General features: G+C 39.6%; 1 protein-coding gene across 4 annotated transcripts in view; it reads right to left on the bottom strand.

Annotated features, from left to right (window-relative positions):
* Positions 1-20,677, bottom strand: part of ppfibp2b (PPFIA binding protein 2b) — an 80,940-nt gene that overhangs the window by 29,235 nt on the left and 31,028 nt on the right. For 3 of the 4 annotated variants that reach the window (XM_062420594.1, XM_062420596.1, XM_062420595.1), the window contains exons 4-5: positions 7,214-7,300; positions 5,096-5,209 (exon numbers count right to left, since the gene is read on the bottom strand). In XM_062420594.1, coding sequence (XP_062276578.1) covers positions 5,096-5,209; positions 7,214-7,300 — 201 coding nt within the window. Of the gene's footprint in view, positions 1-5,095; positions 5,210-7,213; positions 7,301-14,601; positions 15,066-20,677 lie in introns of those variants that run through there. The other variant, XM_062420597.1, reaches the window with a different exon arrangement.

The raw sequence follows: 20,677 nt of genomic DNA, 5'->3' as shown, positions 1-20,677 counted from the left end.
CTAAATTGACTTGTAAAATTAGTCGAGTTGCCCTTACGGTAAAATAATAAAAAGGTAAAATAATAAAAAGTAATAAAAAGTGTTCCTTCATTGAAGTCTGACCTAGGCCTGTCACGATAATTACGTTATTGACTTATCGTAATAATAATGTAATTATCAACATCATCATGTCTATATATGGACTTATCATATGATACATAGACATGACCTTGATCATTTTTTTGACTTCAATATTGCCACAATTCACATTAGCAGCTAAGAGGCTATTCATGTCACATTGGCTAGGGAAGTAGTGTCCTCCATTCCTCACTGTGTACGTCCTGAGTGGAGACTGCAGAAGTGAGCAGCGCCGCTTATATGGAATTAAAGGTAAATAACTCTTTCCTGACCCATAATGACAGTCTGTGTTTTTACAGAATTTTACAGATTTCAGAAAAATGTAATATCTTTTTCTTTTAATAAATAATTAATCAAATAACTATGTGTAATGTGAAACAGGTCACCTGTATCGATGAGAATTATCACCTGACTGTCAAACAGACAAAGTTAGTGACCAGCTGGTGAACATAGTGGAGCATTTAGCAGATAAATGAGATATTTCTCTCAGGAGTTTGTGGACACCAGAGCTAAAGCATTCATCAAGTTGAAAAATGAATGTTTCTCTGCACCTGCTAGATGTGTAAATAGGCACCAAACACTTAAAACAACATCAGCTTTATAAAGTGATACTGTAATATGTCAGTGTTGTGTTTACAGCTAGCTGTGCTGCCACCGAGTAGCTAGAAAGTGTAATTAATTCATACTGCTTTAGGAAAAAAGACACCAATGAATTTAAAGGTCATGGACTTGAAATATCAAGCACAACATTACAGATTAATTAATATTTGTATATGCTTATATTTGTTCAAATGTATTATTAATACATTTAAAGTCTTTAACCATATATAATTTTCACCTGTGGATACCTACAATAAACACATTAGAGATGACTGTATTTGACCGCAGCGGGATACCGTACCCTCTGAATGGAAAGATCACATGGTAAACAAATTATGTCAACACCACAGCCACAGACAGACAGCTAAAACCCCATAATCACTCCGAGCTCAGTGCATGAACACACACACACACACACACACACACACACACACACACACACACACACACACACACACACACACACACACACACACACACACACACACACACACACACATAGAAAATCTGCTTAGTTATGGCAGCTGACTGTCCGTTTGCAATCTAACACCAGTGTCACTTACAGCGGGATAAGCTGCAGTCTTTAGAGGTAATTTATCAGAACTGTGTGGTCGTGGCCTCACAGTTCAGCTGCCTGACATTTGTTTTAGTTTAATGACGAGGAGCAGCACGTGACAAATTATCATCCTCTCTGCAGCATTTATAGATCTCTTTCAAGACTCGAACTCAGCTGTTTTGGCTGTGGACTGTGTTAAATATGAGTTATGTTGCAGAGCTCCGATCCTGACTTTGAATATATTGTATACACATTTGATTGTAATGCATTTGTGTGTGAGCATATTACAGCACTACTGAATCATTTCTCTAATTTATGAAGTGTCGTTCTTTTTATTGTAATGCAATCTTGTGTTATGTTTTTCTATAGATCATTGTGTGATGAGTTGATACAGTTGTGTATGGTTACGGTTGCATTTGGTTCACTTTGGAGATGAACTGTTGTAGTGAACTTCATGTAGGTAAAGAGATCTGAGTGAAAAATTTCTAAAAAAGGGAACTCAGTATCGAGAAACTAACCCGAACCCTAACAGCCACTGGGGGGGACATAATTTAATTGTACTGTTAAGCAATGTCAATAAAAGCACTGAATTGAATTGATATCTATACATCAGAAAAATATGATGAAGTTGACTAGAAATCCATATGTGTGTTTCTCTGTGAGCTCTGTTGTGCACATTATATTATATTATGTGCTAAGAACATTATGTAACCACAGTACTCTAAAACATTTACACTAAAATGTCTGATACAGTAACGTCTGTGTCTGAATTAAGGCGCACTAGGACATCCAGTCACAGTATGACTACATGTGTGGGAGGATCCCCTCGAGCATGAGAACATTGTACTGTGTGTGTGTGTGTGTGCGTGCGTGTGCGTGTGTGCTGACTAAGGACGATTTCTTATTAGATTAGTTGAGGTTCCCACAGCAAGTAGCAGCCCTGAGGCACTGACAAATAATGTTACATGGCTGGATGGACTCTCTCTGTGTCTTTATCTCTCTCTGTCTTTCTCCTTCTCTACTTCCAACGCACTAATACACACACACACACAAGTTTGCGCATCTATCCTTGTCAGGACTTTGCACTTGTGGACAGCCTAAATTCTACCCTTAACCTAACCTGAATTCACACCTTACCCTCTAACCTTAATGAGGACCTCATGAATGAGGTATACTTGTCACAATAAGGTCACTCTTTATAAAAAGGTAACAAAAACACACACACACACACACACACACACACACACACACACACACACACCAAAGTGAGAGGTACATAGACAAACAGCATCCTACAGGTGGAGCAGTCATCGTTTAAATCCATCAGATTTGCTCTCTAATTGTATGTTGAGGAGATCTCAGAGGTGACACAGTTTTGGGAGATGAAAAACACTCAACAGAACAGACTCAATACGACGCAAACAGACACACAAACCCAAAGAACTGTTATCTACCTTCACACTCCACCTTTATCTCTCTAGGAAAACACCTCGTATCACATTAGCTGTTTGACCAGCAACTCGTTAACAGGGAAACGGGATCATGTCACAAGACACAACAGCACACACACACACACACACACCCACACACCAACCAGGGCAACAGCCAAAAATCAATGCAGCTGTGTCCAATAAAACATCCTAAACACAATCAGCAGTCATGAGGTATTGTAAAGAATATCTAGAGCAGCAGCAGATATGTTGCATACTGTTAAAACAATTGTAGCTGCTTAACTTTAAAGTAAAGTGCTTACATTGCACAAATTCTGTTAAATACAACTGACAGAGATGAAGAAAAGCTGAGGATGAGGAAAACTCCCTGCCCAAGAAAGAAAAAGAAAGAGCTCTTTTAGCTTCCTTTAATTATCATTTGATTATTTAGCGATTGGATTGTGGTTGAAGATCATAAACGTCAGAGCCCCTAGTGGGGTATTTATTTTGAGGCTGTGGCCTTTTTACCCTCGGTGTTGACGACACAGAGGACAAAGAGCCTGTTGATGCGTCTACACAGAGGGTTCTGTGATGCGGAGTAGTCTTGTCTTGTTGTGTCCAGCCTGGCAGCGCTCATGAGTTTGCTTCATTTGTGTGATGTTGAGTGCAACAACTGGAACAACTTGAAGAGAGTGAATGTTTTCACGCTGAATTCTTCATACTAATGAATAGCAATGTGACCTGCAGTCTGATTTATTAATGGTAAAAAGAAAGGCTCTCCAAGACAATCTAAATGCAACCGCTACAGATTCAGCTTTTCAGCTACAAGAAGCTGAGTGGGTTAAACAAAGAACATTTGTGTGTTTGTGTGTGTGTGTTTGTGTGTTACATTCTCATGGTGAAGCAACGTTACAGTATAGAGGACAGTTAAATCAGCTATAATCTACATTGGTAGATTCATAATCATTTAAATCTCTACAGTAGTATGCGTGAATAAATCAGGTGACCAGACACATAACTTCAAATGAATGTTGCTCAATGTGGAAATAGGCAGCAGTTTGCTAACACACGTTGACCATATCAACTTTATAGGGTGATAATCTGTCAGTGCTATGTTGACAGCTTGTATGTTGACATTAAAAAATTGATGTTTCTTTATATATATATATATATATATATATATATATATATATATATATATAAATCTTATTTGAATTTGACCTTTTAAAAGTGTCATTGCAGGTTTAAAGATTTAAATTTCATATATAATCACAATGACAAACAGCTTTGTTCACCCACCTGCAACATAGACACGCCTTCTAACAATGATCTACCTATCAGTCGTCAAAGTGAATTATCCCTCAATTATCTGTTAATGTGTTCAGTTTTTGGAATTGGGCTTTCACCAGATGTTGTTAATTAGTCTGACAAGTGGGTTAGCCAGCTCACACTCTTATGCTAAAAGGCTACAGATGTAAGCAAACCTGATGTGACCAGCAGGGCTCGCTTAACTTTTCATCAAATGTTATCTTTGCTCGATTCATGTAGTCTCATATATCAGCTTCTGTGTCATATTTTAAGGGACTGTTTCTTTGCTCTGATGGAAGCAAATCTCTGCGTATACAGTAGACTTTTTACTTCGGGTCCAACAACAACTTACCGAATCCAAGACAGACCATTTTACAACTCAGTCTAATACAAAGCAAATATTAGTGTTTCAAAGCGACTGAGCATTAGATAACAGTGGCGGCAGCGCGGCCAGAAAAGGTCACCTCCAAACTCGGCTTGTTACAAGAGTAAACTTTGTCTAATCTCATAACATCAGAGGAAACACAGTAAAGTGCTTTGACCTGTAAAGTCCGCTTGCTCTTGTTGCTTTGCGTTAAAGCCACCACATAACTGAACTGGTGATGAGTCAGAGGAGGTCAACAGTATAAAGTCAAGCAGGAGTGCTCTCCATGTAACACTGCGCCACTCCTTTATTTATTCTTTTATACTTACCAACCTCACGTCAGCTGCTATTCAACCAATCTTTTATGTGTTCATCATGTCTGACAGCTGGCAAATTTGCTTTTTAAAAATGTTTTAAATGAAATTAACAAGTAATTAATATAGTTAAGCTGTTAAAATATTGACTCAATTAGACAAATTCAACTTAACTGGAGACTCACTGGCAGAATAGTCACAATACTGGACCCTGATTGGGCAATACGCGCTAATCACGTCTATTGGAACATTACAATGCTGTGTGTAATCAAATATTGAGTTTTCCACCTGGACGCTTGTGAATGATTTCTCAACCATTTGATTACACAGAACTGTTTGTATCAGAGTCAGTTTTGTGTGTGTGTGTGTGTGTGTGTGTGTGTGTGTGTGTGTGTGTGTGTGTTACCTGTTGTAGCATCTCCTCAGTGGAGGCCAGTTTCTGTCGGTGTTCCTCCAGAGAGCTTTCTAGGTCTCTGATCTTCTCTCCCTGAGCCTCCACCTGGTCGGTCAGAACGCTCACCTAATGGGTGACACATTCGTGTTATGTTCATGTTATGACGCACAGTGAGAGTGATGATTGAACAGATCCAGAAAGAAACCTAAAGTAAGATGTGATGTCAGATACACTAACACAAATATTCATACAAAAACCGAGAAAAATAGATAAAAGACTATACAAACACCCCCATGTCTCTTTCTCATTCTTCATTCAACACACACAAACACACAGACACAGACCCAGACACACACACAATCCAACCTGGCATACCTCGAATCCAACAACACACATCTACTCAGCAGTCTGTCACTCGGGAATGCGTTGCACATTTACTATAATCTCCCTGACAACACGCTCACCTCCTGCCACACACACACACACACACACACACACACACACACACACACACACACACACACACACACACACACACACACACACACACACACACACACACACACACACACACACACACACACACACACACACACACAGTTCTCCTAAACTATGCCAAATCCCTCTGACAGCAGCTGATTCTCTGTCACTTCAGCTTCTCTGATTTTTTGCCCCTGCAGCCATGTCTTGTCTCACAAAACTCTGAATCTCCTGCAGAGTTTGTGGCTCAGGATGCATCAAAGTCCACTTTATAAAGAAACAAAGAAAGCTGTTTTCAAAGAGGAGTGGTCTATAGATGTTGCTATGCTTCCTTTATTGACCAGGTGTACAATGAGTAAGCAGTCGAGTGAATGAACGAGTATGTGAATGAGTTACATGTACAATCTTTAGCAGCTGAAAACATCCACATAACACTGTAACATACTTATCGTCAAAAGTTTACAATTTGATATCAGCAAGTAAAAGTAAGCAACTAAAACTAAACTGATGGCTTTTAATGTAACTGTATAAACTCCTAATTATGAAGACAAACACTGAAAGTTGTTACAAACCCAGTCTTACCTTTGCTATGCTCTGCTGCTGAGCCTTACACATACACAAATGGAGGTGAAAGTTTCCTTGTAGGCTACGCGCATGCTAACACAGACACACACACACACACACACACACACACACACACACACACTCACACTGAAGCGAGACGACACTTCACACAAACAGTTCTGAAGGAGACGCAGGTGAAAGGAAAGTAAACCGAAGAGCCACGGAGCAGCCCACCTGTCAACAAGCATAAGCCCCGGTCACCTTTGATATCGACCAATCGCAGCCGACGTCAGAGGAAGAATGTGTAACGAGAAGGTGTGTGTGTGAGAGAAATGAACTTTATGAACCACAGCCGTCCGGGTGGGTGGTGCACTTTAACACGACATTAAAAAAAGATATACTAAACAAACACACACATACATACAGGTGAGGAGAGCCTGAGGAGCAGTTCCAAAGCTGCGATTAAAGCAGGAGGAATGTAAAAACAGATTGTAGAGATCACAGCTGTATGAACCGGCTATTAAAGTAGAGAAGCTGCTGACGTCACACTGCGCAGTGATATATAATCTTCTGCTTTACCACGGTAGCACTGATGTTGATAGTTACTGTAAAAGTCAGTAATCACATGCTCAGACAGCTGAAGCTCAAAGGTGTCCGGGCATGTTTGTTATGAAATAACATGAAATATCTAAAGAATCAGGATTACAGAGCACAAGTTAAGATGTTTTTCCAGTGTGGCACCAATCCTTCCAGACAAATACATGGATCATTTACTCATGGTAGAGATTTAAATGATTATTTCAAAACAAACACAAGTGAACTACAGTTATAATTTAGCATTTTAATAAAGGTAGGATGGTTTGAATGTCATGCGGACAACGTGATATATAAGCATAAATCAATTTCGCACCTGTATGTTTAGGAAGTGGTTAAAAATAGTATGTTGATGTACCTTAAACACACACGTGCACACACACACACACACACACACACACACACACACACACACACACACACACACACACACACACACACACACACACACACACACACACACACACACACACACACACATAGGGTTCTCACCTGTAGCACCAGAGACTCTTTGTCTCCCTCTAGGCGGAGCAGACGTTCTTGGTAGGTTTCATTGTTGGCTGGAGAACACAGGTTCACCTGGTCAAACACACAGAGCACAGACACAAATAGGTTAACAAGCAGGTTAAGGATGAAGGGCGGTTTCTGTGGTAACCTGCTTTCAACATGTCCATGAATATCACTCAGGCCTGTCACAATAACTACTTTTGTTGGACGATATATCGCCTCAGAAATAATCGCGACAAACGATATTATTGTCATTTGAAGATCATTTTATACCACTGATATAATGATGATAAAATAGTATAATAATGCAAGGGGGGCGGGGGTTGGCTTGTAGAGTGGGTGCCAAATCTTTCCATAAAAACACAGACTGCCATCATGTGCCAGGAAAGAGTTATTCACCTTTAATTCCATATAAGCGGTGCCGCTTGCTTCTACAGTCTCCACTCAGGACGTGCACAGTGAGGAATGGAGGACACTACTTGCTTGCCAATGTGACATGAATAGCCTCTTAGCTGCTAATGTGAAGTGTGGCAATACTGAGGTCAAAAAATGATCAAGGACATGTCCATGTATCATATGATAAGTCCATATATAGACATGATGATGTTCATAATTATTGTACCATAAGTCAATAATGTAATTATTGTGACAGGTCTAATATCATTATTTTCCTCTGAGCCTTGTTCACGTAGGTGGATAAATGATTTGGCTTGACTGAACTGCTGATGATTTAACGCAACCCGATTTATCTGTTTTTCACGCTGGATTTAAAGCAACAGTCACAGTTAACCTCTAAATGTTGTCACAGCAACAAGTACTTAACATGCAGAAGTGTAGCCTCATCCACAGTTAAAGACAACTTTCAACTCCTTTTAGTATAGACATCAAGTTTATTCGTTGATTGCCAAATTTATTGGTGTCATTTTAGTGCTTTCATGTCCTCAAAAAGATAATAACAAACTAAACTAAATTAGTTCAATTAAAAAAACAGTAAATCTAGATTTAGTTTAAGATGCTCTGAGCAAAATAAATAAATCCAACTGAACATTTCTGACTGTTATTAGACTAATGAAACCACAGAACATGGTAGTTAATCATGTGATGAGAATACATTCTACTCAGTTACATGAATAGTAAGGAAACAATTCTGCTGTAATCTTCTCAAGACAACATCTGTCATTTTGATGATACTTTACTTTTTTTTTGTTTGTTTTTTTGTTTTTACGTCTTGTGCCTGTGGCTAAAAAGTTGCGCTGTCACAGATTTCCCCCAAACTCAGCAAAAACTGCTGTAAACTAAGTCTGTCAGGTTACATGAATCACACACACACACTGTCGAACATAAAGTAAATACGCTGTTATTGTATATGTAACATAAATAAACGAGAGTTGAGGCATTGCAGATTTCAGTGTTGCATTGAAGGCATGTTAAGAATTTCTTCTAAAGTAAAAAAAAGTGAAGTGGCACCGCTTCATGTCCAGGATTGGTCGGGGCATGACTACTAAAAAGGGTTGTTACTGCTCAAATTTATCTCTCACAAAGCACATGATACACAGTTATGAGAGATCATCTGACTCATCTGACTCTCATATATCTAGAAATAGCACAGGATCTTAAATAAACAGATAGGAATATTTTTTTCCTTTCAGTCGTCACAGCCAAGCAGGAGAAAAAAAATAAAAGTGGTGTAGAACTTTCTAATGTGGATTTAAGCAAGCATGTCAAATGGATTTTGTCCCCCCTTTTGGTCAGTTTTGTAGTCCCCTAGCTATTAAGGTTACGGCTGAATCATGTGTTCCACAACTCAGAAAGTCAAAATGACAATCAAGCAAAAGCTATTTTAAATGATGTAAGGCTTAAATTCCTTTCTAAAGAGTCAGATTATCCTGCCTTTGAGCGTCTGTATCCAGGGCTGCTGACATCTTGACTTCTCAGCCTGCAGCTGCTGTTAACAGGGGAAATTCAGAAAGAAAGGAAAACATTACCATGCTATAAACATGGACGTGATAAGGTGATGGTTTGTGCTTCTCTCAGCTTCGGATTGGTCGCCTCGTATACAACTGCAGCAGCTAGTAGAGCTCGGATTCATTATAACTCGCATTATCAAGGTGACAAGATTCTGTAGGTGTTTAAATACTACAAGCAAGCTGGGGACATGATACAATTAATAATACAATATAATAATAAGACAAATATGAAATTTAAAGCTGCACCAATCAATATTTTCTATTAATGGATAAAATGACAAATGTATATATATAATAGAATGTATTATCATCAAAATCTGCAGTTTCCCTGTTTTAGCATTTTTTAGATTACTGTTGGATCACTTTCACCACTTTATATCAACCTTGTTTCTACTCTCTGTATGTTAGCTGTAAGCAACTATTTTGTGATCATAGTGGAGCATTTAGTCCCTAAACAACTGTAAGGAGCACTAAAGGCTGGACCAAAAACAGAGCTAAAACGATACTGGACTTAAACACAACCTCAAATAAATGCTAATGCTGTTTGCTATAATGTGTTATCGGCGGGCCCCCAAGCAGCCAAAAATAAAGCACTACTGCTTTAAATTCTTTTGTAAAGATGCAGCAGGATTTACGGGAGATACAGCTTTTAAGGAAAACTAGTACTAACGACACAGATGGTGTAAAACGGCACTTACCAATCATCTCAACTATTACTTATTTAGATTAATCAGAACTATAAACTACAGCAACATGAATTCCTATAGTCTACTAACTACGCCCAAATGACACTGCCTAAATAGCCACATGGCCCGGAAAGGATACAAAAATGAGGCTAAAATATGTCGGAGTGAGTAAGAAGAAGTGTGATGTAATTGTTTCTTTCCAGTAAGTGGCCCTTCCTGCCATTACACTGATGACCCAGTTTCGAGAAGGGGAATATAAACATCTACGTGTTCGGCGTATAGCTCAAACCGTTATCTGGAGCTAACGCTGTACACTGACTTCAATGGAATTAGCTTTAGCTCCTAGACCACCAACAGCCCCCCCCCCCCCCCCCCCAAAAAAAAAAAAAAGACAGTCAAGATGATTCCTAAGCTTTACAACATGTCCAAGTGAAACATGTGCGTCCACGAAATGTAAGACACATCAAGTATTAACCTTGTAGAACCCCAAACAAAAGACTCAAGAATCAGTGTATAATCCTTGATGATCTGTCTGCAGCTGAGGTCGCTCAGTTCAGAGAATGTATACAGACTGAGCCACCAGACGATGACCATATGGAGACATTAAACCTATTAGCATACTGTAAACTGAGCAGACAGACGAAGAAGCAGAGGGGGGGAAGCAAGAGAGAGAGAAAGAAAGAATGTGTGAGATCTACAGAGAGTAAAATGACACTAGAGCCATATTTGGACTAACTGCCATCACAGGTACCACTAACAGGAAGTACAAGGTCATGCTGCAGCATGACTTTTGCTTTGTCACTCTGGCGGGAGAAATCAGGAACTATTTACTGTAATCACAGATATTCCCATCGGACTTGGAGAGGAACAAGGCCATTTTTAGGGAGCTGACTCAGTGCTTCAAGGAACTGATGAAGTAGAACCAGGCAATTGTGTTTCTATCCGTCTGTCATCACCATGTTGGGGTTGTGTGTGTATAGTCAGGCTGCTCACGTTATCGCTTTTGTGGACATTCCAGTCAAGATCAGAGTTAAACACATGTAGCTCATCCTACATTTCATCTTTGCAGCAAAACCAAATATGAAGGGTTGTATATAAGAAGAGGAACAATAGTACTGTTGTATACTAGTAGTTTATTGCAAGTAAAGCCATCTGTATGAATGTGGCAGCTGGGTTACATTTTTGCTATTTGTACGTCTCTTAAAAGCTGTGCAGTGTTCTGGGCATTTATGATAAAAGCAGTGCCAAGGTGCTGGGTGGGACTCTTAATGACAAAGTTTATGATGCTAGTGTCCAAAAATGCATGACAACATGCAGGACACCACCTACTTTTAATGATTCACCCCCAAAAAAAGTGCTCACTGTACTGTAAAAACACAAAAGTCTGGTTTTAATTTAAGTTAAAGGACAAGTTTGTAAAAAGTCTTTCTCAAAACAACAGTCAGGTGCCCAAATGAACATTGACACATGTTTTTCTTGCTGTAATCACTCATCCTGTTCATACTGACCATTAGAAGATCTTTTCATAATGGGACAAATTCCACAGTCCCCCTTCTATCAAAAAATGTAATGTTAATGTGGAGCTTCAGCTGTCCAATTTAGTCAAATCTATTCAATATATTTCAATGTTACGGTCTATTTAGTGCCAAATTCCCTCTTTTTGTTACTTCCACTGCAGCTAAACAGGAAAACACTGTCCATCGAGACACGAAGAGGGAATTCTTATAAAAAAAGACTGGAGCTGTGGAAGATATCCACTTTATTTAACCGCCTCCCACTGCTGAAGCCTCATATTTGCTTCTGATATACTTTTAAACACATTTTTGCTCAAAACGAGGACTGCGACATTGTAAGCCCAATTGGGAGGATAGTCTACAGTAATACAATTGCTCTGCTTGCAAAACCTAATTTTCTTATTTTGAGTGATAAAAACAACATAGACCGAGCTGCCTCTCAGCACAGAAAAACATCGTTCCCTTGTTGCTCTTAAATTCATTGTCCCGTGTTGATTAGATTTGGTCCTGGAGCATGTGTAACACATTAGCTTAGGTAGTCTCTTGTCACACTGCTGCGTTTTCTAAATCCAATTTAGAAAGGCTGGTCCGATTCAATTTGATGTCTGCACAGCTTGACAATCAACAATCCCGGCAAGTGTGGGAGTGTATGTAAAGGTGAATCCTTAGCTATGTATTTTCATTTAACTGTATGTGCAATCTGAGGTTCCATTTAATTATACTTCACTTTGATGGCATTAAGCAGAGACTAAATACACTTAATCATGGTACACGTAGTAAGAAACACCAATAAAAATAATTGTTTATTGTTATGTAATACACCAAACCATCATGTGAACCACAGGATAAACATGGCAGTTTTGTTTGCTAGCTAGTTTTAGCATGTTAGTGTAATAACTGGGCCTTCATTCTGGCAGGAAGTAAAGGTGTAACCACTGCTGTCACACACTGTTTTTCCAGCTAATATAACATTTCCCTGAATAGATCATTTGGTGTATCTGAGGTTAGATTTGGATTCCCCTTTTATCGCAGATTGGAATCATTTTGCAATTCTGAGACCCTGTTACAAGATTAATCAACTATTCTAATGCAATGTTTAAACAGTGCAACTGACCCCTGAACTAGAGTTCATAGACCTTTTCACAGCAGACATTGATTTGTGATAGCAGAACAGGTGTTACCAATAATGATGACTCTGCTCCTTTCTGGTGTCCCCTTAAAACATGACGGTGTGAAACTGAAGCAGCTGAATGGAACTTAGCCTTCATTCATTTTATTATTTACACCTGTGATTTTCCCTTAACTGTCAGTGTAGCCGTAGAAAAGGTCCCAGTGTCAAATCGTTTCAGTGAAAAAGTCCTTTAGCATTCAACATCAATTTGTTTATGTGGCCTTTAAAACATTAGTTATTTTGCTGAAAATTAAAAAAAAAACTTGTATCACCTAAACCTACAGCACATGATATCTCTCAAACTCCTTTAACATGTGCACTGCAACCCTGACATTTTCTGGACGTTATCCATTATCCGGACATTTCTGTGAACGTAAATGTCCGAATCAGTTGTACCGGATATTAAACGGACTTTATGCTGCCAGCTCCCTGATACAAACTCTGTGTAATGTCTGATTAAGCCTATGTGTGAATACAGCAGTGAATTCTACAACCGTAGCAGACTTTGTCCTGCCTCTTTCCCGCTTTACCCAGGTGCCACCTCTCGCCTAAACCAAATGGACTATTTCTACGTGTTACATGTGTGAAAGGGCGACTCCGGAAAAATGTCCAGACCTGATTCTTCAAACATTTTCCAGAGTTCATATGTGAAAATGGCTTCAGACATACAGCTTATAAACACACACAATTCATTTCTCAAGTGTCACATGATAAAAAAGTATCCTAAGATTAAAGATGAACAATAAATGACACATTGAGAAGATGAGAACTTAAAGGCTTATATTTAATGCAGCGTTATCACTTTAAAAAATGAACTAGCCCTTTTTCCCTTAACTGTCAGTGTAGCACTAGAACAGGTCCCAGTGTTAAAAGACCTCAGATTCAAACCTGTCTTTATCAACTTTGGAAAAAATAGGATGTGTTGCTTTCCAAGCTTGATTGATTAGCTATAAAAAGAAACACAAAAAATTAGCAGAGTAACTACCCACAATGCAGCATGACTGACGATAAACAAAAAAGGAAGAATGTCTATAACTTGGATGTAGACGTTATTACTCTGTGACTGAAAGAAACCAATTAAAAAAGACAAAGAGCGCCACCTGCAGAAATTAAGACTATCTGCAGAAAAAAGATGTGAGTATTTACACAATGTGTGTAAATTCATAGGATGAGTCAAACATAAAACGTTTTTAAAATATTAGATTTTGGGGTTAATAGTTCATTTAAAAAAAATGTAAATTACAAATAATCTCTTTTATGTGTAGCAGAATTTAGGATCTTCCCCACATTGCTCAGTGTGAGCAAGAGTGTTAATGGCCTGAACAGTTGCTGGAGGTACCTCTGTGAATGGTCTGTGAAGGTCAGTTTAAAAAAGGTCACTGTGCACTGCTACAAGACACAAACACAAATAGAATCAGCATCTGTTTTAAAGGGATTTAAAGCGAAATATTTCAAGCCCGATATGAAGGCATCTGCAAACTTGACAGGGCGCTGATTTATATCAACAATAATCTGCTTATATGACTCGAAGACAAAACATCAAAAACACAGCTGGAACTCTAGACTCTTGTTGTTGAAAACTTTGTGTCTTAACAACTGCGCAGATCTCGCGTGGCAAAGTCTTCCTCTGATTGAATCCAGCGGTTATCAGGCGCTGCTTTGTCAACAGCAATCAGCTGATGGATAATGCTTGCTAATCTGATAACAAAGTCCTTGTGATGCATGCCTACACACACACACACACACACACACACACAAACCATGACAACTTGAGATGCAGCCCCGCTCTCGAGTTGAGTTGAGGGAAATTACATGAGAAAACAGTCGGTCGCCGGAAAATAACACAATAAGAACGCGCATCTGAGCTGAGCTGGAACGATAATTATCTGACAGGGACAGACGAGCTTCCTCTTTACTCAGTTTTCCATAGAAAACTCCTCCGAGGCACCGATCAAGCAGAAGGAATGTGAAACGAGGGAAGACGCGAAAGTAGAAAAAGAGACAAAAATGAATCGCCAAAGTCGAGAAAACTCACCTTTTTGAGCCAGGAGAAGTGCTTGTAGAAGTCAATGGGAGCCTCCATGCTCCCAGCCCATCGCTGCCCTGCCTATTCCCTGTGTGTTTTGGTCTGTTTTTATCTGATTGTGTGTGTTTGTGTGTGTGTGTGTGAGTGTATAAGCACGGCCCACAGGACAAAGTAAGAGTGGATTCTTTAGTTTGCAGAGTGCTGCAGCATGTGAGTACTGTCATGTGTGAATGTAAGTGTGTGTGTGTGTGTGTGTGTGTGTGTGTGTGTGTGTGTGCGTGTGCGTGTGCGTGTGCGTGCGCTCGATGTTCACAGCTGTGGAGGATGGTTGTTTTACGATCTCTGCCTTCTGAGTGGGACAACCCCCCCACCACCACCACTCCCCCTGCTCGTACTCCTCTCTTTCCTCTCCTTCTTTAGTACCACGGCTTCCTTCCTCTCTCTTTCTGCCTCTTCCTTTTCCCCGATCTGGTTGGACTTTTTCTGGTTGTTGCTCCTTTTCCTTTCCTCTTTCACCTCCAGTCACTCCTTGCCTGCAACTGCTGTTGCTCAATTTTTTTCCCCCTTTTCTTTACTTCTGCCTCGCTCCCCCCTCTGTTCTTCTCTCTCCCCGCCGAGGTCTGTCTGACGGCCAAATGGCCAAGCTAAGAAAGAGGGGAGGAGGTGGTGGAGGGAGGGTTTGTCGTTTTTCTTTTCTCTCTGTCATCTGTTTGTGTCTTGGCCCATGTTCGCGCTCTCCCTCTCTCTCACACTCTCTCTCTCTCATATGCACACACACACACACACACACACACACACAAAACCAGCAGCATCTAACATCCAACACGTGAATGAAGCAGCAACAGGCTGTAATGTCAGCGCAAACATGAACCATGCCAGGTCTCCCCTTGCTTTGCTCGTGCTCTCTTTTAATTAAGTTACACTCACCCAACAGAGGGACTTCAAAACGCTCTCTCTCTCTTTCTCTCATCCCATCTGTCCGTCTCTCTGCGTCTTATCAACTTCACTTTTAAACCCGTTAGCTCAGATATCCATTTCCTGTATATTTTACAGAAGCGTGCAAGGAAACACACACACACACGTCATGTCATGTCAAAAATATATGGGGTATATTTTGGGCTGTGTGTACATCTACGCAGACCCTACACTGTGTGGTGTGTACACAGCTACTTGTGTCAGTTAGAGTATAGCAGCACTACAGGAGGACCTTATAACTAATAGTATGGGCAATAAATCAATATTATATTGATATTGTGATATTTTATAGATATCGTCTTCGATTTTGAATATCGTCATATCATGATATGGAATAAGTGTCTTTTTCCTGCTTTTAAAGGCTGCATTAATGTAAAAGTGTACTTTTCTGAGATTAACAGACTGTTTTATTATCTGTCTTTATCCACTTAGTCATTATATCCACATTACTGATGATTATTTATCAAAAATCTCATTACGTAAATATTTTATGAAAGCAGCAATAATTGTCCCTACAATATTGTCAAAATATCAATATAGAGGTTTTTGGTCTATATTGTGTCTATATCAAATATTGTGATATTTGATTCTGCCCATATCACCTAGTCCTAACTAATAGTTATGACAGATGACACGTAGGGTTTGGACTTAAAGGCTTTCTATTAAATTTCTATCAGTGCTGAATCTGCTTATCGAATTTGAATCCTTTTGACTCTATTTAGGTTTAACTTTCAATATTTGTATGCAACTCAAGTCATACATAACTTTAAATTCTGTGTTTAAAGTTGCACTGATCCACATTTTTAAAACCAATCTAAAGACTATATTTTATGTGAAAGGTGTCACTTGTAGTGACAAAGTGCATGGAAAATTGTCACTCGACATCCACAGTTTTCTTCAGCTCTACTGAGCGTTTTAGCCTCTTTCAGCTGACTGTTTCATTTTGCAGTGTTTAACTTTACTGTTTGGGTTCGCTCACTCATCAATCCGGTTTTCCAGACATACCAGGCAGATGTTTTTTAGCACAACATTTTTATTAAAACTGCTGGACACTACACGTCCTGCACAGCTTCAATAAATGAATAGTATTTATTGTCATTATACGATGTATAACGACATTTTCAAAAAAACTGATTACATTTAACCAGATATCTACCTGAAATCTAACATTGTATAAATAAATAAAATGAATATAAGTTGTAATGTTGTTCTATATCTTCCAAATTAGCTCAATAAGGTGTTAATATGTCAATGTTGTGTTTACAGCTCACTGTACTGCCCCCAAGTGGCCAAAAAATATCACTTAATACTCCTTTAAATAATAGAGAATGTGTTATTCCAATGATATTTCATTCATATTTTTACTTTATTTTGAAGCTTCAATTAAGATGAACTTAAGGATTCAATTAGGAACTGCAATCACTGTCTGTTGACTTGTTCATTATATATAGAACCATTTACGTTGAAGCCACCATGTGTAGTATTTAGAAATGTTTTTGTTGATCCCTGTGCTAGTATATCAAAAACATTTCAGCAAGCTGGTTCCTGTAAAAAGATACTGAACAATCCTGTCTCTTCTGGCACAAACACACACATCCTCCTGAAGAGTTTTGGGAATGCTCCAATCTTATAAATCTACACATCTGAAGACATGTGAAACGTCTTGCTGGGTCAGCAGTAATAAGCGGCAGACGCAGGGGTATCACGACTTCCTGCCAATAACATACTTATGATGCTTCCTGTGTTTACATGTGTGTATCTGTAAGTGTGTGTGGGCGTGTGTGGAGTATCTATCCCCCTGGAGAGAAGTCCACAGGGTGCAGACTAATTGTGGAGCACCGGCGTCTTTGATCCTGTTTCTTGAGGTCAGCGGGGAGGAGCAGGAAGGGGAGGGGGGGGGCGGGGGGAGAGAAGGTGGACAGGATGAGGACAAGAGGGAGCAGCCACCCTTACATACTAGCTGCCTTGATAATCTGCCAGGCTTTTGTTCATCTGCTATTGAAAACCAGTGGTCAAAAAGAACTGCTTTCACTTGAACTACTTTCCAGCGATGACATAGTCCCTTTTGGAAAGGTTGATGATTATCCATAGCAACAGGGGAACTGTCTTTTTTTTTTAAATGCTGTTGTACAGTTATAAGAAGCTCTAACAAAATGACATTCACATCCATTGTCAATTGTACGTCCAGCATGAGATGAATGAACGGGCTTTTTAAAAACTAGGCAAAAACACAGCCCAGTATCTCAAGGAAGTAAGTTGATTGGGGACGATTCCGAAAATATCAATCAACACAACAAAGTCATCTCAAGGCACTTTACACATAGAGCAGGTTCTAAACCGTACTCTTCAGGTTTTAATTTTAAAGAGACCCAACATTCCCACATGAGCAAGCACTTGGCGACAATGGAAAGAAAAAACTCCCTTTTAACAGGAAGAAACCTCAGGCAGAACCAGGCTCAAAGTGGGCGGCCATCTGCCTCGACCGGTTGGGGTAGAGGGGAGAGAGAGGAAAGATAGGAGCGAGAGAATACAATGATTTACGTCCAGTGTCAACTAGGGCTGTCACTTTTTCAAGAAAATCCGGTTTGACCAGAATCGAACTGACCCGCAATTCGTTCAAATTCAGTCAGTCGAGGTTATACATTTGGTGCATCCATCTCCACTGGTTCAGTGGGGTGGTAAGCTAACAGGTGAGCCCGCAGGTTTGTTGTAATTGAAGACAGCTGCCTTTACGAAGTCGACAAACAGCCTTATCTTTGTTCCTGACTTTGTGTTGAACCCAAAATACTTCAACACACGGCTTCTCAGATGTTTTTAGTGTCGTGATTAACGGTTCAGGACGGCTTTGTTCCCTATCGTCCTCCATTTTCACAAACCACTACATTAACTTTAGGTTAGTTTACTGATAGCTCAATAGGGCATGCAACAGGTTGAGCTAGTGAAGTTTTAGAGCGCCTTCTGCTGAATCACAAGGAAAACTACTTCAAATGGTCTGATGCGCTTATAGAGACTGCAGCTTACATTTCAAACAGGTTGTTACAACATGAATAGGAACTTTTCACCCCATGTTTGTACGGATGTTTGAATTTCGAATAAAGTGTAGGAGGTAGTGTACCCTTTATGTAACCAGGTGGAGAATAAGGGTGGTGGATGAATGTATAAATGTATATTAACCGTAAACGTAGGTTTTTTAGTTGTCTAATCCTAACCATACTGAACTTATAATAATCACAACCATTCCCTAAAAATACTGTAGATGTGCACTGATTTTGAAGTGAGTGAGAATCTGAAAAATGGCACTGGACATACACCAATTGAGTCCCCTAACATGATCCAGGATTTCATAGGGCTGAAACTAATGATTATTTTCATTATCGATTAATCTGTTGATTTATTTCTCAGTTTATTGATTGGTCCATAAAATGTCAGAAAATGTCCATAAATAATGGCCCCAAATGTCTTGTTTTGTCCACAACCCAAAAGATATTCAGTTTACTGTCATAATGGTTTAAAGAAACGAGAAAATATTCCCAACAGAGACGCTAGAATCCCAGAGATTTTCTTCCTTAAAAAATGACTCAAAGTGATTAATTAATTATCAAAATAGCTGGCGGTTAATTTAAGAGCTGGCAACTAATTGATTCATCGTTGCAGTTTGTCTTTACTGCATGAGACAAAACTGGACAGGGCACTCTGGTGGATTTAACCACAAACCACAACATTCCCAGTCTAAACCGAAACACTGTAAAACTGGATTGGTGACAGAAACACTGTAGCAAACACTCTCAGAAAATTGTTTGTTGATACTTTCACGCAGTTTTCTTTTTTTTGGTATTTCCACAAGCAGATACCTTATACACTGTAAACTGTGGTGTACAAGTGTCAACAAGCGTGCAGCAGGAACCACACGACAACATTTGCATGTATGAGGACATTTAAATCAGCCTGAAAATGTACTGTAAACTCCGTTAAAAACATCTGCAGATTTTTTTGGGGGGGTAAAAATGGTAAAAAATGAAAGAGCTTTCATTTGCATGAAATATCGCCTCGGGTGAAACAAAACTAAAGCACTCAAGATGATTAATGGCCTCTAGACAGTTGCTGAATTCAACCTGTTGACATTCAAACCACAGCAGCTTTTTCTACATAAAATTCCTTCAATTTATCACAGTAACTGCACTGTTCTCCACTATATCTGTTTAAATAAAATAAGTTAATAGATTAATAACGACGCCTTTGTATCACAAGAAAGCACAGGAAACAGCTTGGAGGGAGAAAGTGGGGCAGTATAAAGGAAGGAGGGAGGTGTATGTGCGAGGGGAGGAATAAAAGTAAGGAAAAAAAAGAAAGGCGCAGGGACAGAGGAGGGGTCCAGCAAACTGTGAGCAGCATGTGAGACATCTGCTGTCGAAACAATATAGGAGCTCAAATAGCCGCTGAACTGCATCCAAGATCCACTTTTCCCTTTCCAGCCTCGACCGTCTCAATCAGCGAGCGCAGATCTGAAAGTGCTTTGCGAGCAGAAAACAGCAGCCTCTGCAGGACAACACTTCACTACAGCGGCAAACAGCCTCGCACTGCTGCATCTGACAACAGCTTTGTTTCTGTGAGTTCAGCAGGAACACAAAGGAGCCTTGCAGAAATTCAAAGCATCACATTTTCCATTTACACAAAATAGAAAAAAGTCCTCAAATGAGTCATGATGTTTCTAACAGCTAAAAAAAAAACCTACAAACATTTAAAATCACCTTACCTCACAGTCCTGAGTAAGTCAATCCTCATGCCAGAGACCAGAGTGCCTTAATACTACTACTACACTAAGTCCCTCATTTACAAACAGGCTCACGTCAGAAGTAGAGGGATGGTGTCCAAACATGCAGAAAGGGGGGTGAGAGTAGCAATGTGCAGTGAAACAGAAAGAGAATGAAGGAAAAAAAGGGGGGGAAAGAGAGAGAGAGAGAGAGAGAGAGAGAGAGAGAGCGAGAGATAGAGATAGAGAGAGAAAGAGAGACAGACAGAGAGAGAGAGAGAGAGAGAGAGAGAGAGAGAGAGAGAGAGAGAGAGAGAGAGAGAGAGAGAGGAGCAGTAAAATAAGTGAGATATTGTAAAC

This window comes from Scomber scombrus, chromosome 6, assembly GCF_963691925.1.
Source record: "Scomber scombrus chromosome 6, fScoSco1.1, whole genome shotgun sequence".
Taxonomy (NCBI): domain Eukaryota; kingdom Metazoa; phylum Chordata; class Actinopteri; order Scombriformes; family Scombridae; genus Scomber; species Scomber scombrus.
This window is presented reverse-complemented; position numbering and strand designations above follow the sequence as displayed.